This window comes from Drosophila ficusphila, unplaced genomic scaffold (assembly GCF_018152265.1).
Source record: "Drosophila ficusphila isolate 14025-0441.05 unplaced genomic scaffold, ASM1815226v1 contig_414, whole genome shotgun sequence".
Taxonomy (NCBI): Eukaryota; Metazoa; Arthropoda; class Insecta; order Diptera; family Drosophilidae; genus Drosophila; species Drosophila ficusphila.
Window position 1 is genome coordinate 11651809 of NW_025064328.1, and position 12844 is coordinate 11664652.

The 12844-nt window shown below is 38.6% G+C and overlaps 1 protein-coding gene across 2 annotated transcripts; it reads right to left on the minus strand.

Moving 5' to 3' along the window:
- Positions 1–7764: 7764 nt before the first annotated feature.
- LOC108096753 lies at positions 7765–12768 on the minus strand. Of its 2 annotated transcripts, XM_017198611.2 has the most exons (4): positions 12600–12768; positions 10645–10772; positions 8296–8349; positions 7765–8119 (listed from the first exon to the last, which is right to left on the minus strand). In XM_017198611.2, the coding sequence occupies exons 1-4, from the start codon at positions 12682–12684 to the stop codon at positions 7898–7900; spliced, it is 489 nt and encodes a 162-aa protein (XP_017054100.1). In that variant the 5' UTR covers positions 12685–12768; the 3' UTR covers positions 7765–7897. The 2 variants fall into 2 exon arrangements, with proteins under 2 accessions (XP_017054100.1, XP_017054101.1); XM_017198612.2 differs by lacking the exon at positions 8296–8349.
- Positions 12769–12844: the final 76 nt, after the last annotated feature.

Consider the following 12844-nt stretch of genomic DNA (forward strand, 5'->3'; position numbering starts at 1 on the left):
AATGACTCGCCACATCTGCCGATTGATGACTATGCCTTCGATTTTGACAGACGCACGGCCTACCACGTTTTTTCGATAGGTGAAAATGCGCTGGTGAAAACCCTAGGAAGTTGCCAGGTACCCTTGGTCATTTTCCTTTGGGTCAGTGTGGCAAAACCCTGCAAATTTTGCTCATATTTAACCCCGGCGAAAGTTCACCGAACATCCGATTTGTGTTGCATACTTTTCGTCGGCCGGCAGTTGATTGAATTCAAAATAACGCATTTAGGGGACGACACTGTCGGATGAGTTTTAACTGCATCCGGCGAAAAGGGCTTTTAGTGCCCCGGAAAACGAAGTTTGCCAGCATAAAAGTCAGCCCCATGGCCAACTTAATTTAATTGAGAAATAGACTTGAACACAGAAGCGTTTCTGGGCAATTTATTGCAGCACTTTTTTATAGTTTCGCTCAGCTGAAGGATCTTTAACGGAGGCTCCGACTTTGGGACTTATTGATAAATTGCATTCGCTGTAAGGGGAAACTAAAAGGAGAAAGTACTCTTTTTGCCTGTGGAAAAACGAGAGTAACAAACTTCTGAAGAGCTGGTGGGAAATGTCAAGAGTCAGATAAAAAGTTATGTTGGAAAATGAGCGTTTGTCTTTGCGATGCGCAGGAAAATGTCAAAAGGATGGATATCCGTTGATTGATTCAATTTAAAAATAACATCTTTTTATTTCCTTCGTATCGAAATGATACGAAATTTTATGCTAAAACAGCAAAGAGTTTTGAAGTAGTTTTGTTCGGGGTTGCTGAGTATTTTAAATATTCTACATTAAAATATATGCAAATTAAAATTGAATTCCTTTCTATGCAAAATTTGTACTTTTGATTTAATATCTTCATCGGTTAATTGGAATTTGATTAACATATTAGCCACAACTTTGGTGAGCCTTTAAATATAATATATTTTGTATTTTTTGGCAACCCGTTGATTTAATTTAAACATAAAATGTTTATGTTTGTTTTCATTTGCTATGGAATGGAAAACATCCAATATTATTTATTAGCTTTTAGCTCATACTCAGTGGTTTTGCTGTTAAAAATTAATCAGTTGCCAAATTAATAATTTATATAGATACTTGTTTTGTTTTTTGTGGAAAATTTGGACTTTCGATACAGCTCTTTCATCGGTTATTCGCATTTGTGTTGACATATTAGCCACAATTTGGCAAACCCCCAAGGTCGTTTAATCCGCCTTCTGTTTGGCTTTAGTTTTTTTGCTTTTGCGGGTTCACTAACTCACCTTCGGGGGAAAAGGACCCTGAACTTCCGAATCGATTGTGTTTTTGCCCCGACTGTCAACTCTTTCCGCTGAGTTGCCATGATTGATATTGGCGCTTGGTTTTGGCTTTTTCGCGTGGAATAGTTTGTCTAATGAGCGCATTGACTCCCTGCATTTGGCCATCGGCCCACGCAAATTCAAGTTGTCACTTTCGCCATCGTTTCTATTTCAATTGAGGCGCTTATTTGCGCCACTGACAGATTTGAATTTTATTTTTGGCACTTGTCGGGTCATTAAAATTCAGCCACTGCAGCTGCATCTCCACCCACGAATCGCATTGACTCAGTTTTAAGCAACGCACACTGACGGCAAAAACGAAAAAAAGAAAATATATGAACAAATTAAATTTATTTATAGCAAGAATGCAACTGCATATGCATTCAATGAAATACGGAAACTCATTTGTAAAAAGCACCCATGTTGTTTTTCTGTTTTTCTGTTGTCACTTTCGCCAGCCGCAAGCGAACAAATTGGTTAACCTCCTTTTTCAGTATTTATTATTCGCATTGTGGAAATATTCGCAAAATACAAATTCGCCAAAAGACCGCTGAAATTTTCGGTTTGTGTGGGCGTTGGCAAAATAGTTAGCTCTGGTTGCCTTTTAGTTATAATTGCGGCCGCTTTGTTGGCCTGGCAACATATTTGCCAAAATTTTAATTGCTTCCAATCTCAAATGAAAACTAAAATTGCACAAAAATAGAAAGCATTAGCGAAATGACTGCAGTATTTTTCTATTATTCGCCGAAGCTCATTAAAGTGTGGAAAACTATTTTCGTCGTCTGCAGTCTGAACAGAAAGTCAGTGAACTTTGGCGCAGACAAAGATGATGAAGTCTATATATATATTTTAAGGCTGGATAAAATGCATAGGACTTGGCCAGTGTTGCAATATTTGACGTCATCGTTTTGTTAGTGGCCACTCAGATTGATGAGAAACTTATGGCATAATTGAAATGGCTTTTAAGATCCATTTGTCGTGCCTTCCTTATTAAATCCTTTGCAATTTTCATTAAAAACAATTAGCACCGAACGACGCCACTTGCCTTTGTGGAAAGGAGCGTTTTCCCCGAGGGGGGCTGGAAAATGGTGATGGTAATGGGGGCGGGAAAGGGGTGAAAATTAATTGATTGTCAAGATGAGGCAACGGCAACCGAGCTGTGTAAACAAATAAATGTGTCTGGTCATTCGGCGGGGGATCTTTGTTGTCGCCTCTAGATGATAATGCCGCCCGCTGTCAGCTATGGAATTACACTCGCACAATATTATATATTCCACTCGGCTATTCATTCACTCACTCACTCATTCACTCACTCACTCACTATATATCCCAATATTCCGATGTACATTAACGGATCTTGGACGATTGGCACGCGACGCTAAAAGCCTCACGGCTTGGCTTCCATCAATATTTTGGCATTCCTAGCATTTCCCCGTCGAATTCCTCGTTGACTTCTCTGTTTACACAAGCCCCTTCGGCAGGGATCAAAAGTAAATCCCGTCCCCAGGCTGACTCACGGGGATTTCCTGGAGACGATAGCCACCTACGCGTGCCTTCAAAAAATTATATGAAAACAGATGGAAAGTCGGTTGGTTGTTCGAATTGGTCTGCGCCGCAAGTCTGCCGAATTGTCGCCGTTTGACGTCATCGGCACCGCGGCACTTGCCAAAAAAAAATATTCCATCCACCTCACCCTCATCTCATTTGGTTTATAGTATATATAGTCTATAGTCCGCTTTCAAAGGTGTGATGGGCGATTTTTTGGGCGAGTTAAACTTTCGCAAGATTTAATGTGTGCTGGCTGGCGCTTTGCCCGCGATGTCGGTCCGCATTTCATGCTTCATTGGCGGGCGAATGTGACGTTGTCGCGTCAGCTTTGATTTTGATAAAATAGGCCAAAGTGTTCATCAATAATCACCTCTGTAAAGATCGGTGAGCGAAGCAATTATTTTTACAAAATTTACACACAACGCAAACTCTTGCAGAAGATAAGTTGTCCCGGGGGTCGTAATCCATTTTTTCATTTTTGAAACATCCTTCACCCATCAAAATTTTTAATGAGTGGGCGGTTGGATGGAAGAGTTGTTGCTCTAGTTTTTCGAAAATTATTGTCAACAAGTTCTGGGAAATGTACCAAGCACGTGAATTTTACAACACTCTTGTATGGGCTTATATCAAAAGAAAACAAAACAAGAAATACAGTTTTCCTCTATTCTTTTGGTAAAGATTTAAAATATATCCAGAACATTTATGAAATACAATATTTACGAAAATACAAACAAAATTTATGGTTACTTGTCATACAAGTTTTAACATAAATTTGGGGTAAATGTATGTTTACCCGAACGATTTTACAATTGAAAATAATAAAATATTTGGTACTTAAATTAGGTACTGGATTTGAAAATTATCACAATTTTAAGCACTCTAATAAAATAGTGTTTTTGGAAATTATCGTGTCCTAATATAACATATGTCCTAATATACATATGTTTCAAAAATATAAAAGGAAATTCTGTACTTTACAATATTTTTTTCGTTTTCCATTTTACAAAGGATAACTGAGTTTTGACAAGTATTTGCTGTTCCTTTTGATAAACAAACTTCTCTTCTTAAAACACTTCTACTGACCGCAATTTACAATTATGAACTTTATTTATATAATTTTAATTACTTGAATGAAATTTCCATCCATCAAAGAAGACCGCAAAAACTTGGCGCACGCCCTAGAATATTGCTCATATTTTATTCATTGGTAGCCCACAATGAAAGCAACTGTACAAATTGTATACAAAAATGTGTGCAAAAGCGCCAAGGAGACGCAGACGTGCCTCTTGGCAGCTACCACGCCCACTTTCCCGAAAAGTGTTCCACTTTCTCAGGTTTATACAGCGCCCACCTCTTGCCAAGATTTCCCGAAAAGGCATAAATCAACTGACTTTCACTTTTTGCTGGTTCCGCCTTCGTCTGTTTTATATTTTCTTGTTGTTCTTTTTGGCGAATATTAATTTTTTCTTATCTGTATTATTACTGCGGGAAAATTTTGTCAAGATGAATTTTATAACACATGCCTCGTTTTATTTGATGAGGCATTCGTATAGATACGGATGCATATCAGTGAGTACTTATCATGAATGAGAAGTATTCACGATTTTTCCTTCCTTTTTGGGTGGAATAAACTGTCATTCTTATAGACAGACAATTACAAATGCATTGGCAACTGCAGACAAGGGTTCCATAGTTTCCGGCACGCATTTCGCTCGCTTTGTGCCATTATTTTATTTCCAATTCGAATTCCCGACGAGGGAAAAAGAGTCGGCCAGACTCGCTGTCCAGACGGAAAAGTTCAACGCACTGGCGGGCGGAATCATCGGTCTGGGTAACTCAGCCATTGTTGAATGCCAATTGGCCATAAGCAGACCAAGGAATCACAATCGGGCCGAACTATTTGCAATTCCCCAACCCCGATGCGAACCCACAGAAAAGAAAGAAAACCCAGAACATCGGGCGCAGACAACCCGCTGACTCAGAAATGTGGCCCCATCTCCCCCAGAGAACTGTCAACGTTTTGCGGCGTCCCCATTTCGTGGCAAGTGAATTTACAATTTCTGCAGTGAGCACACCTTTTTTACAGTTTGCACAGGGAGAAATGAATTTTCATTAATTTGGCTAAACAAATGAAGGTGTTTCTTTAGGTTTCCTAGTTTTAAACACACAGAAACCAAAGGATAGTTGAAAGGACATTGTTTTTATTATAAAGGAAACCCAATTACACAATAATATTTTTGGGTTGATTGTTAAACCTATTTTATGGATAAGTTGTTAATCAATATTTTTTTTAGTACTTTTTGATGAAATATAAACAATTTTATTTGGAAGAAAAGCTCACAAATTTTTTAAATAAATGCCATTTAAAATACCTTGTATACCTTGTTTTCACGCTATTTTGGTAATAAATTAAACTACATATATATATCTTTCATGTATACAATTATTTCTCAATGTACTGGGTGTAATTTTAAAGGAAATAAAAATTAAAAATTAGACTGAAAAAGGTGCACCAATTTTATTTTTTTATTAATCTATTGCTTCATAAATGCACTCAAATCTTATTTAACATGTTAATAAAAAATGATAGATTTGAAAAGCAAATGCCTAACAAAAACCCTATTATTTGTTTATCTCATTAACGTAGCAATAAAATAATATAATTATCAGAAATTCAATTTTTTTCTCACTGTACTGGGTAAAATTCCACAGCTCTCTGTGGGGGCTGGAAAAACTGCAAATAAGACTGAGGAAAGAAAAGTGAGCCGCAACCGCTGCCCATTTTCTCGTGTCCCGTTGTTTATGGACCGTTGCGGTGGCCGCTGTCAAGTGAGCATCTTCCACCATTTCCACCCATTTCGACACCCACATTTCACTGCCTTCAACTTATTACTCGGAGCCGTCTTGCTATTGGGATCAAGTCAATATTTGTCGAGCAAAAATTACTTCCTACCCCGTGGAAACGCAGGCATTTCTTAAGTACCCTCATTCTTTTCTGGACTCCGCCCCCTTAATGTTTGCATTCCTCTCCTGTCTTAATTTAAAAATTACAAATAATTGTTTGCACAAGTTGGTTCAGGTGAACGAAAAACGTTTTAATTAGGAGATGCTCCAAATTTTTGTCATCTTGTTTTGAAAGAAGTTTATTTATCTTTCATGTTTCAGGAATTGGATGCATGAGTGTTTGTTTAATAAACATTTCATGTTTTGCTTTATTCGTCTACTTTTCACATACAATTTGTAAACATTTTAGGGGAGAAAACTTTCTTAAAAGTAATGTTTTTTTTTACATATTTGATGAAATTTTGTCTCTTTGCTTGTGTTGTGCTTCCTCGTTGGGGTGAGATTTATTTAACAATACATTTTTCATTTACTTATAAATATTTAATGGGTAAGGTGCTTGGTAAATTGTAATTCATAATATTACAAATTGTTGGTAAATAGAGTTATTTGACAAGCTTGTTATATTTTGTAACTTAAAGAAATATTTTGACAGGGAAAAGCGGTACAGTTTCAATAACAAGACTAACTTAATAATTTCCCCCTCCACATTCAAGCAAAACTCATTTAACACTCAAATTTAATAATTTTTCGAGTTGTTCCGTGGGAAATGGGTTTAAAAGCCGTGCTCCATCCAATTTTCCCGAGCACATGTCCGAGCTTTTGGCCATTTTGGGATCGAGTTTCGATTTTTGATGTCTGGGCCGGAATGAAATTGAACAGGAAACGCGAAGGGGGCGTTTCCATCGTCCGCTTGACATTTCAGTGGGGGCGGTAAACTTCGCTGTTTTCCTTCATGCTGTTGTTGTTGTTGTTGATATTGTTGTTGTCGCGTCTGTTTGCTTGTTTGTTTGTTGTTTGCTTTTCGCCGTCGTGTTGGCCAAAAGCACCAGTTCGCCGAGAGCGTGTCAAACGAAACGAAAAAGTGGAAACAGCAACTGGAAACTGAAAATCGGCGGGCGTTACACATGGCAACTTTAATGCGTGAAGCTCGGCAAGCAAACAAAAAAAAAATTCAAATGTGTACACAAGAAGTCAAGGACTCGAAGAGTTCTCAGATTTGTTCGCTGCAACTCAAATGAGGCAGAGCAAACAGTTGAGCTGATTGTTTATCCAATTTATAACCGGATTGGGAGGCCAAGAAGACGTCTCACTCGTACTTACCTAAATTTGAAATCCTTCAAAACGAAATTACATTTGCTCGGGACAATTTGCACTTGAGTTTTCGCATTTCATTGCGTAAAGATGTCGGCGAATCCATTAGATACACGCAATTAGCGACCGCAGCGAGTGTCATTAGCTGGAATTCATATTCGCTATTGAGCGCGTGGACATGTCGGAAGTGCCGGTGACCTTTGATCCAATGACGTTGGCCTAAAAGCCTCCTGGTCACTGCAATTACCGAGTGCGGTTTGCTGGCCACAGTTCTGTATCCTGCATACTTGATCGGAGTCACGCAAAAGTTTGTCAAAGCCCCTGACCAAACTCCAAACCACAGCAATTAGCTTGTGTGAGCTTGGCCTAATAGACATGTAATTGGCTATTGGCAGGGCTTCCCCTTTGAAAGTTAGCTAACTGCAGGTGGTAACATAAAAGGGCAGGAACTATATTTAATAAAGCAAAAGTTCAAACTCTCTGTTAATTAGAGGGAACACAATAAATTATTATTGGTTGGGGAAAAATGTTTGTTAGCAAAGTTGAAAAGTTGCTGACAATTAAGGGAATAAAATTAATGTATCATTATTATCATCGTAGATGTCGCCATGTGAATATTTTCAAAAGGAAATGGTGATGGGAAATTAAGACAAATTGTTTTTATTTATTATTTATACAAGGTTTACAATTTTATTAACTTCAAATATAATATATTGAAGTATAGAGATTTAAAAAAATACTATTTTTAGTATCATTCTGTGTGAGGATAATTTATTTTCTTATTAAGACCTTTTCTTCTGAATATTTTTTTGCGACATGGCAGAGTATTCTAAGCTCCCAGTTCCTTGTACCCTTTTTTTGGTTCATGCCGACTTTTATCGCCAAAGTGCCAGGAAAGGCAAAAATATGAGTGACCATGAGGAAATAAGCAACCCTTGTGAAGCACTTTTTCCAGGAACTACGGCATTGTGAATTCCGCCGCCTCCACTTCCATTGGTTGAGTTCTTCACCCGTCCATTGTGTCCATTGCACAGGTTCTGCTGGCAAGAGGTGTAATATGTGCGAAAAGTTTCATCTGGCCTGTTTCCATAAAGCATCTTAAAAAAAAATATAAAAAATGCAGTCTCTAATCTGATTACTTTGATAAAAAGCAAACGAAATATGAGTAAAATTTGCATTTTTGTGAATATTAAACTAAATGGTAGCTGCTATGCAATCATAAAATAAAATATATGATATATATTCGTATGTAAATTGAACTAGCTTCGCTTACCACCGGCTCGTCCTGGCAATCGCGCAAGAAGGATATCACCTTGCTCGAGTTTCGCTGCAATGGGAATGAAAATGAAAACAGGGGAGAGCATTTTACAAATATCTACGCGACTGACTGATTAATGATAGTCGCAAGCCCCCACCAATCATCACACTTGGCCAACCGAGGAGGGCTTATTTGCATTTCGTGTCTGCGAATCGAATTTGCATTTGCCCTCGTTTCGGCGGGCAAAGTAATTAATGCACCCCACTAGCCACTCTTCCTCCCTTCTTACCCCATAAAAAGAAGACAGGGGGGAATTGCTGCAGAATTGTGCGGCACCGAGGCAATCGCAATGGCCCCAAAGCTAATGCGTAAACAAAGTTCACACCGGGGACACGTGGAAGTGCGATGAAAGTGTCTGTGGATGTGAATGTGGAATGAAAGTGGCTGTGGATAAAAGTGCCTCGCTGGAGGGACAAAGTTTTAATTGCATTGCAGTTTGTTGGCAATGCGAATAACATAAGTTTGTAAGCACATCCCGGAGCTGGCCGAAAGCGTCTTTGATCCCCACGAAATTCAATCAGCGAGTTCGGCCCCATCTAATGAGGCACTTGCGAATTTTGAAACCTCATCTGGTTGTCTAAAAGGCGAATTGAATGGGGGCAATGGAGGCGATGGGGGCTTGGAATTGCGAGGCCACAAAGTTTACTTTGTGGGGGTGTAAGCTGGCCTAAGCCTTCTAGCCGGGCTCCCATGTTCCCATCCTCTAAAGTCTAAAAAGGCTCGATGGCTCTGTATGTCTGTATGTGCGGCGCTCTTTATACGCCTTTCTGGCTTTCCATTAAATTATGGTAATGGATTTTTTATGCACTTTGTTTTCGCTCCTTGTGCTTTTTTTGCGCCCGCCTTCTCCTCGCTCCTCTGGCTCTTTTGATTTGAGCCGCTTACTGGCAAGAATTAAAGCCAGACGAGCTGCGTCAATACCGGGAAAATAACCAAGGAGTGGCGCTTCGTCAAGCGTCTGCACTTGATTGCTGCACGCTCACAAAAAGCGGTTTAACCCTCTAATGATTTCAGAGCAAGAAATTAAAACTTGGCTGAAATTGCAGATACAAGAAATCGATTGTAAAATAATAATTTACATTTTATACCAGCCAATTCTTTTCAAACTATATAAAACTAAAAAGTTTTCCTCAAATATAAATTTGTAATATTACATATTTTAGGAACCAATTATGATGACAAAACCATATTAAAAAATTATTTTTGTGCACCCTGTTAAACATCATTTCTTAGATAAATTGCAATTCAGAACTACTTTCATCAATTTCAGTGTTCAAGGTCTTATTGCTCATACGCCGCGTGGGCCAGCTAAAACTGCAGCTTCGGATTCAATTAGTCGAAGCCTCGAGTGCTGGCACGATTTAATGACTTCTTGTCCTGTTTTTTGCCTTTTTGCCTGGCCGTTTTACGTGAGAGTCGCTAATTTCAGAAAGAGGCGAACTTTAGCTGTGGCAACATTTAGCCAAACAAAGTTGAGCGGTGCATAAAAATCAAGCATTCCATGTGCCACTTTGTTGCCGCAACAGCTGCGCTGCGGCAGCTCCTCCAATCCTCCAATCTTCCAATCCTCCAGTCCTCCAGTCCTCCAATTGGGAGCTTGTGTCTGCAGATGGCTGCCGGCATACGTGAAGAGTTAAACGCTCCGCAATACTCGTTCGCCGGCGCCCGGGAACATTTGTGGCACGTTCCACGGGCGTTTTACGACCAGGGTAGAAGTTTCGCCGGCTTCCACAAATTTCCACATTCTGTGGTGGGAGGAACTGGTGCAGTTGGCCCACATATGTATGTACTTGTTTTCAGGACTTTACCCCAACCAAAGTTGGAACAACTCCTTTAATATTTAACTTTACACAAACTACAAAGTTGGTTTTGCAGTTGAGTCTAACAGAGGGTTTGCTCTTTAAAAATAAAATGTTCGGTATGGGAAATATCATATTAAGCCTTTTAGAAAAAAAAAAAAAAAATCATTCTTATTTAATATATTAATATTATTGTTGATACATATAGAACATATTTAAGAAGATTACTAAATATAATTTTTTTAATTCTTTCCATACTATTCTTTTGTTGAAGTTATTTAATTATAAATAAATATATATAAATGTTCCGTAGAATTTAAAGTGTTTTTAAATCACTAAAATATCTTTGGTGTTTTTTTTATCATTACTTCTCATCTTCTAAGCGGCTAAAGCTATAATAAATCTTTTATCTAATGATTTTTAATAAGTTTAATAAGTTTCCTGTTGAAATTTCTTAAAGTTATATATTTTTCTCCCTATTCGAGCGAACATAACCCAAACTCACCCTCAATTCCTGGCGAACTGTCACACAGTACTTCTTGGTGCAGTTGATCGCCTTGACGGCACTGGCGTTGTACAGGCAGGAGGTATCACTGTAGCCATCCAAATAGCTGCACACATAGCAATCGAGCGCTGCAAAATAAATGCCATATAGTAGAGGATTGAACGAGGTCATGACGTTGCCTTTCGCTCTCGTTTCGTTATTTTCGAATTTAAATTTGATTTTGATGATCATCGCGATGATCGTTGTGTTGTCGTTGTGCTTTTCTTAGAATTTATTAATAGCCACCCCCCAGTGGTGGATGCAGGCAACAAAAACAGCAATAACAACAACAGACATTTAGCATCTATAAAAACACAATAATTAATTGAATAAAAGCGAGAGTTTTTGGCAGCAGACTTTCTGTCTATTTGCCAAGTGGCACGACAACGTCCTCGACATGTATCGCCGGCTATATGCGTACGCGGAGCCCATTCTATATTTGATTCAGCCTTTTGTGTAATAACAATGACGTCAATGGCCCCACTAGTGGCCACCATCGCACCGAGATGTGTAAACGGATTGATGACACGAGACTTTTTGGCCGACCCTCGACAATGGTACCCGTCGCCAAGGCATTGAGATGGTGTAGATCGAAAATCTTAGGTACCAGCACCAGAAAACACTGTTCTATTTTCGTTGCGATTTTGCATTATGAGTTCTGCATAAAAGCTTAACCGAGGGGATCGTTCTTGGCACGCTTCGATGCGGTTCGCGGTATCCGAAAGATAGAACATTGTATCACCTCGGTGGGAACAGCCACGATGGGCTCGAATCTCACAAAATATTCGAATTATTTTATCTGATATTTGCTCTAAATAAATGCCATTCAATTTGTGGGAATCGAGTGGTTAGTCATTTAATCTATTATAATGCAAGCGATTCACTGATATTTTCCACTTGCCAGCGATGTGAAAACTATTCGATATTTGTTCTAATTAAAATGCAATTCAAGCGGTTAGTCATAATAATAAAAAAAACTGTCATGATTTTGTTTGAAATTCACTTTATATAAATAGAATAATTGTAACGATCTGAGTCAAATTAGGACAATGAATGTTATTTTTGGGTAAAATAATATTGGCTATTTATAATAGTTATAATATCACTTATAAGTAAAGCAATATATATTATTATATATATAAATATCTTGGCAATAGAACAGGGTTTTATGCTTTAAAACTTTATGAAAAATCCTACAAGTTACGACAAAGATTTCATGACGTAAAAGCGACAATTTTCATAGGGTCCTTGACAATAAAATCATTTTTATACGTAGGCTTTCAGTTGTCTCATTTACATTAAAGGTCAACTTATGCGGAATGAGGGCTTTTCTTGGGATATAACAAGAGCCCTTTATGATTTGCATAATTGTAAAGTTCAACTGAATAGATAACCATTGCGGCTGAGTGCCCTCAGAATTGACTTTTAGCGCCTCCTTTTTTCCACTGTGCCTGGAGGAACAACTCGTACTTGAGCACTCGCAGATCTCTGAGAAATGATTTGTATCATCTTTTGTGAGGCAATCAATAAATTTGAATGCGGTCACAGGCGAGTGACGTCGACAGCTGAACTCGACACAACAACAAACCAAACAGAAAAAAAGCGAACCGAACCGAGCCAAATTGTAAGAATAGAACGAACGGAAGGCAGAGTTCCGAGTATCAAAATGGGGGTCTATGTCCATGTCGAGAAAAGTGATGGGAAACTGTGTGCCAAGAACATTTCAAATTCACCTGATTTTTCTCGCTAAATTTCCGCTGAGTTATGAGTGCTGTAGAACGGCAATTTCGCAATAAAACAGCTAATTAAGTTAAACGGAAAATGAGCTGCTAAGTGAGTGTACTAAGTGGTAGTCAGTGGGTAAGGTTATGATTTTAGGATGGCTGATAGGGGGTGATATTATCCCTTGGAAATACCATTTGAAAGGTGTGTTGATATTACGGCGACACAGAAACCAGTAAAGAGTATGGATTTTGACAGTCTTCCATTCCGTGGCTTCATTTTGCTGACTTCTATTGAGATTCCCGGTTAGACAGCTGCAGTTGGCAATACGGAATTCCAAATCCGGAATCGTTGGCTGCGACGGCTGGCACTTGACTGACTATCAAGTGGAGTTCAATTGTCGTTCGTTCAGCGATTGATGTTTGACACACGGTAAACA

Coding starts and splice junctions, on each gene's coding strand:
- LOC108096753 (XM_017198611.2), bottom strand. CDS start 12,684: ATGAAGCCACGGAATGGAAGACTGTCAAAATCCATACTCTTTACTGGT. Junction 10,773..12,599: donor ATCAACACACCTTTCAAATG/GTATTTCCAAGG, acceptor TTTATTTTGCAG/CGCTCGATTGCTATGTGTGC. Junction 8,350..10,644: donor CAGTTCGCCAGGAATTGAGG/GTGAGTTTGGGT, acceptor TTCCCATTGCAG/CGAAACTCGAGCAAGGTGAT.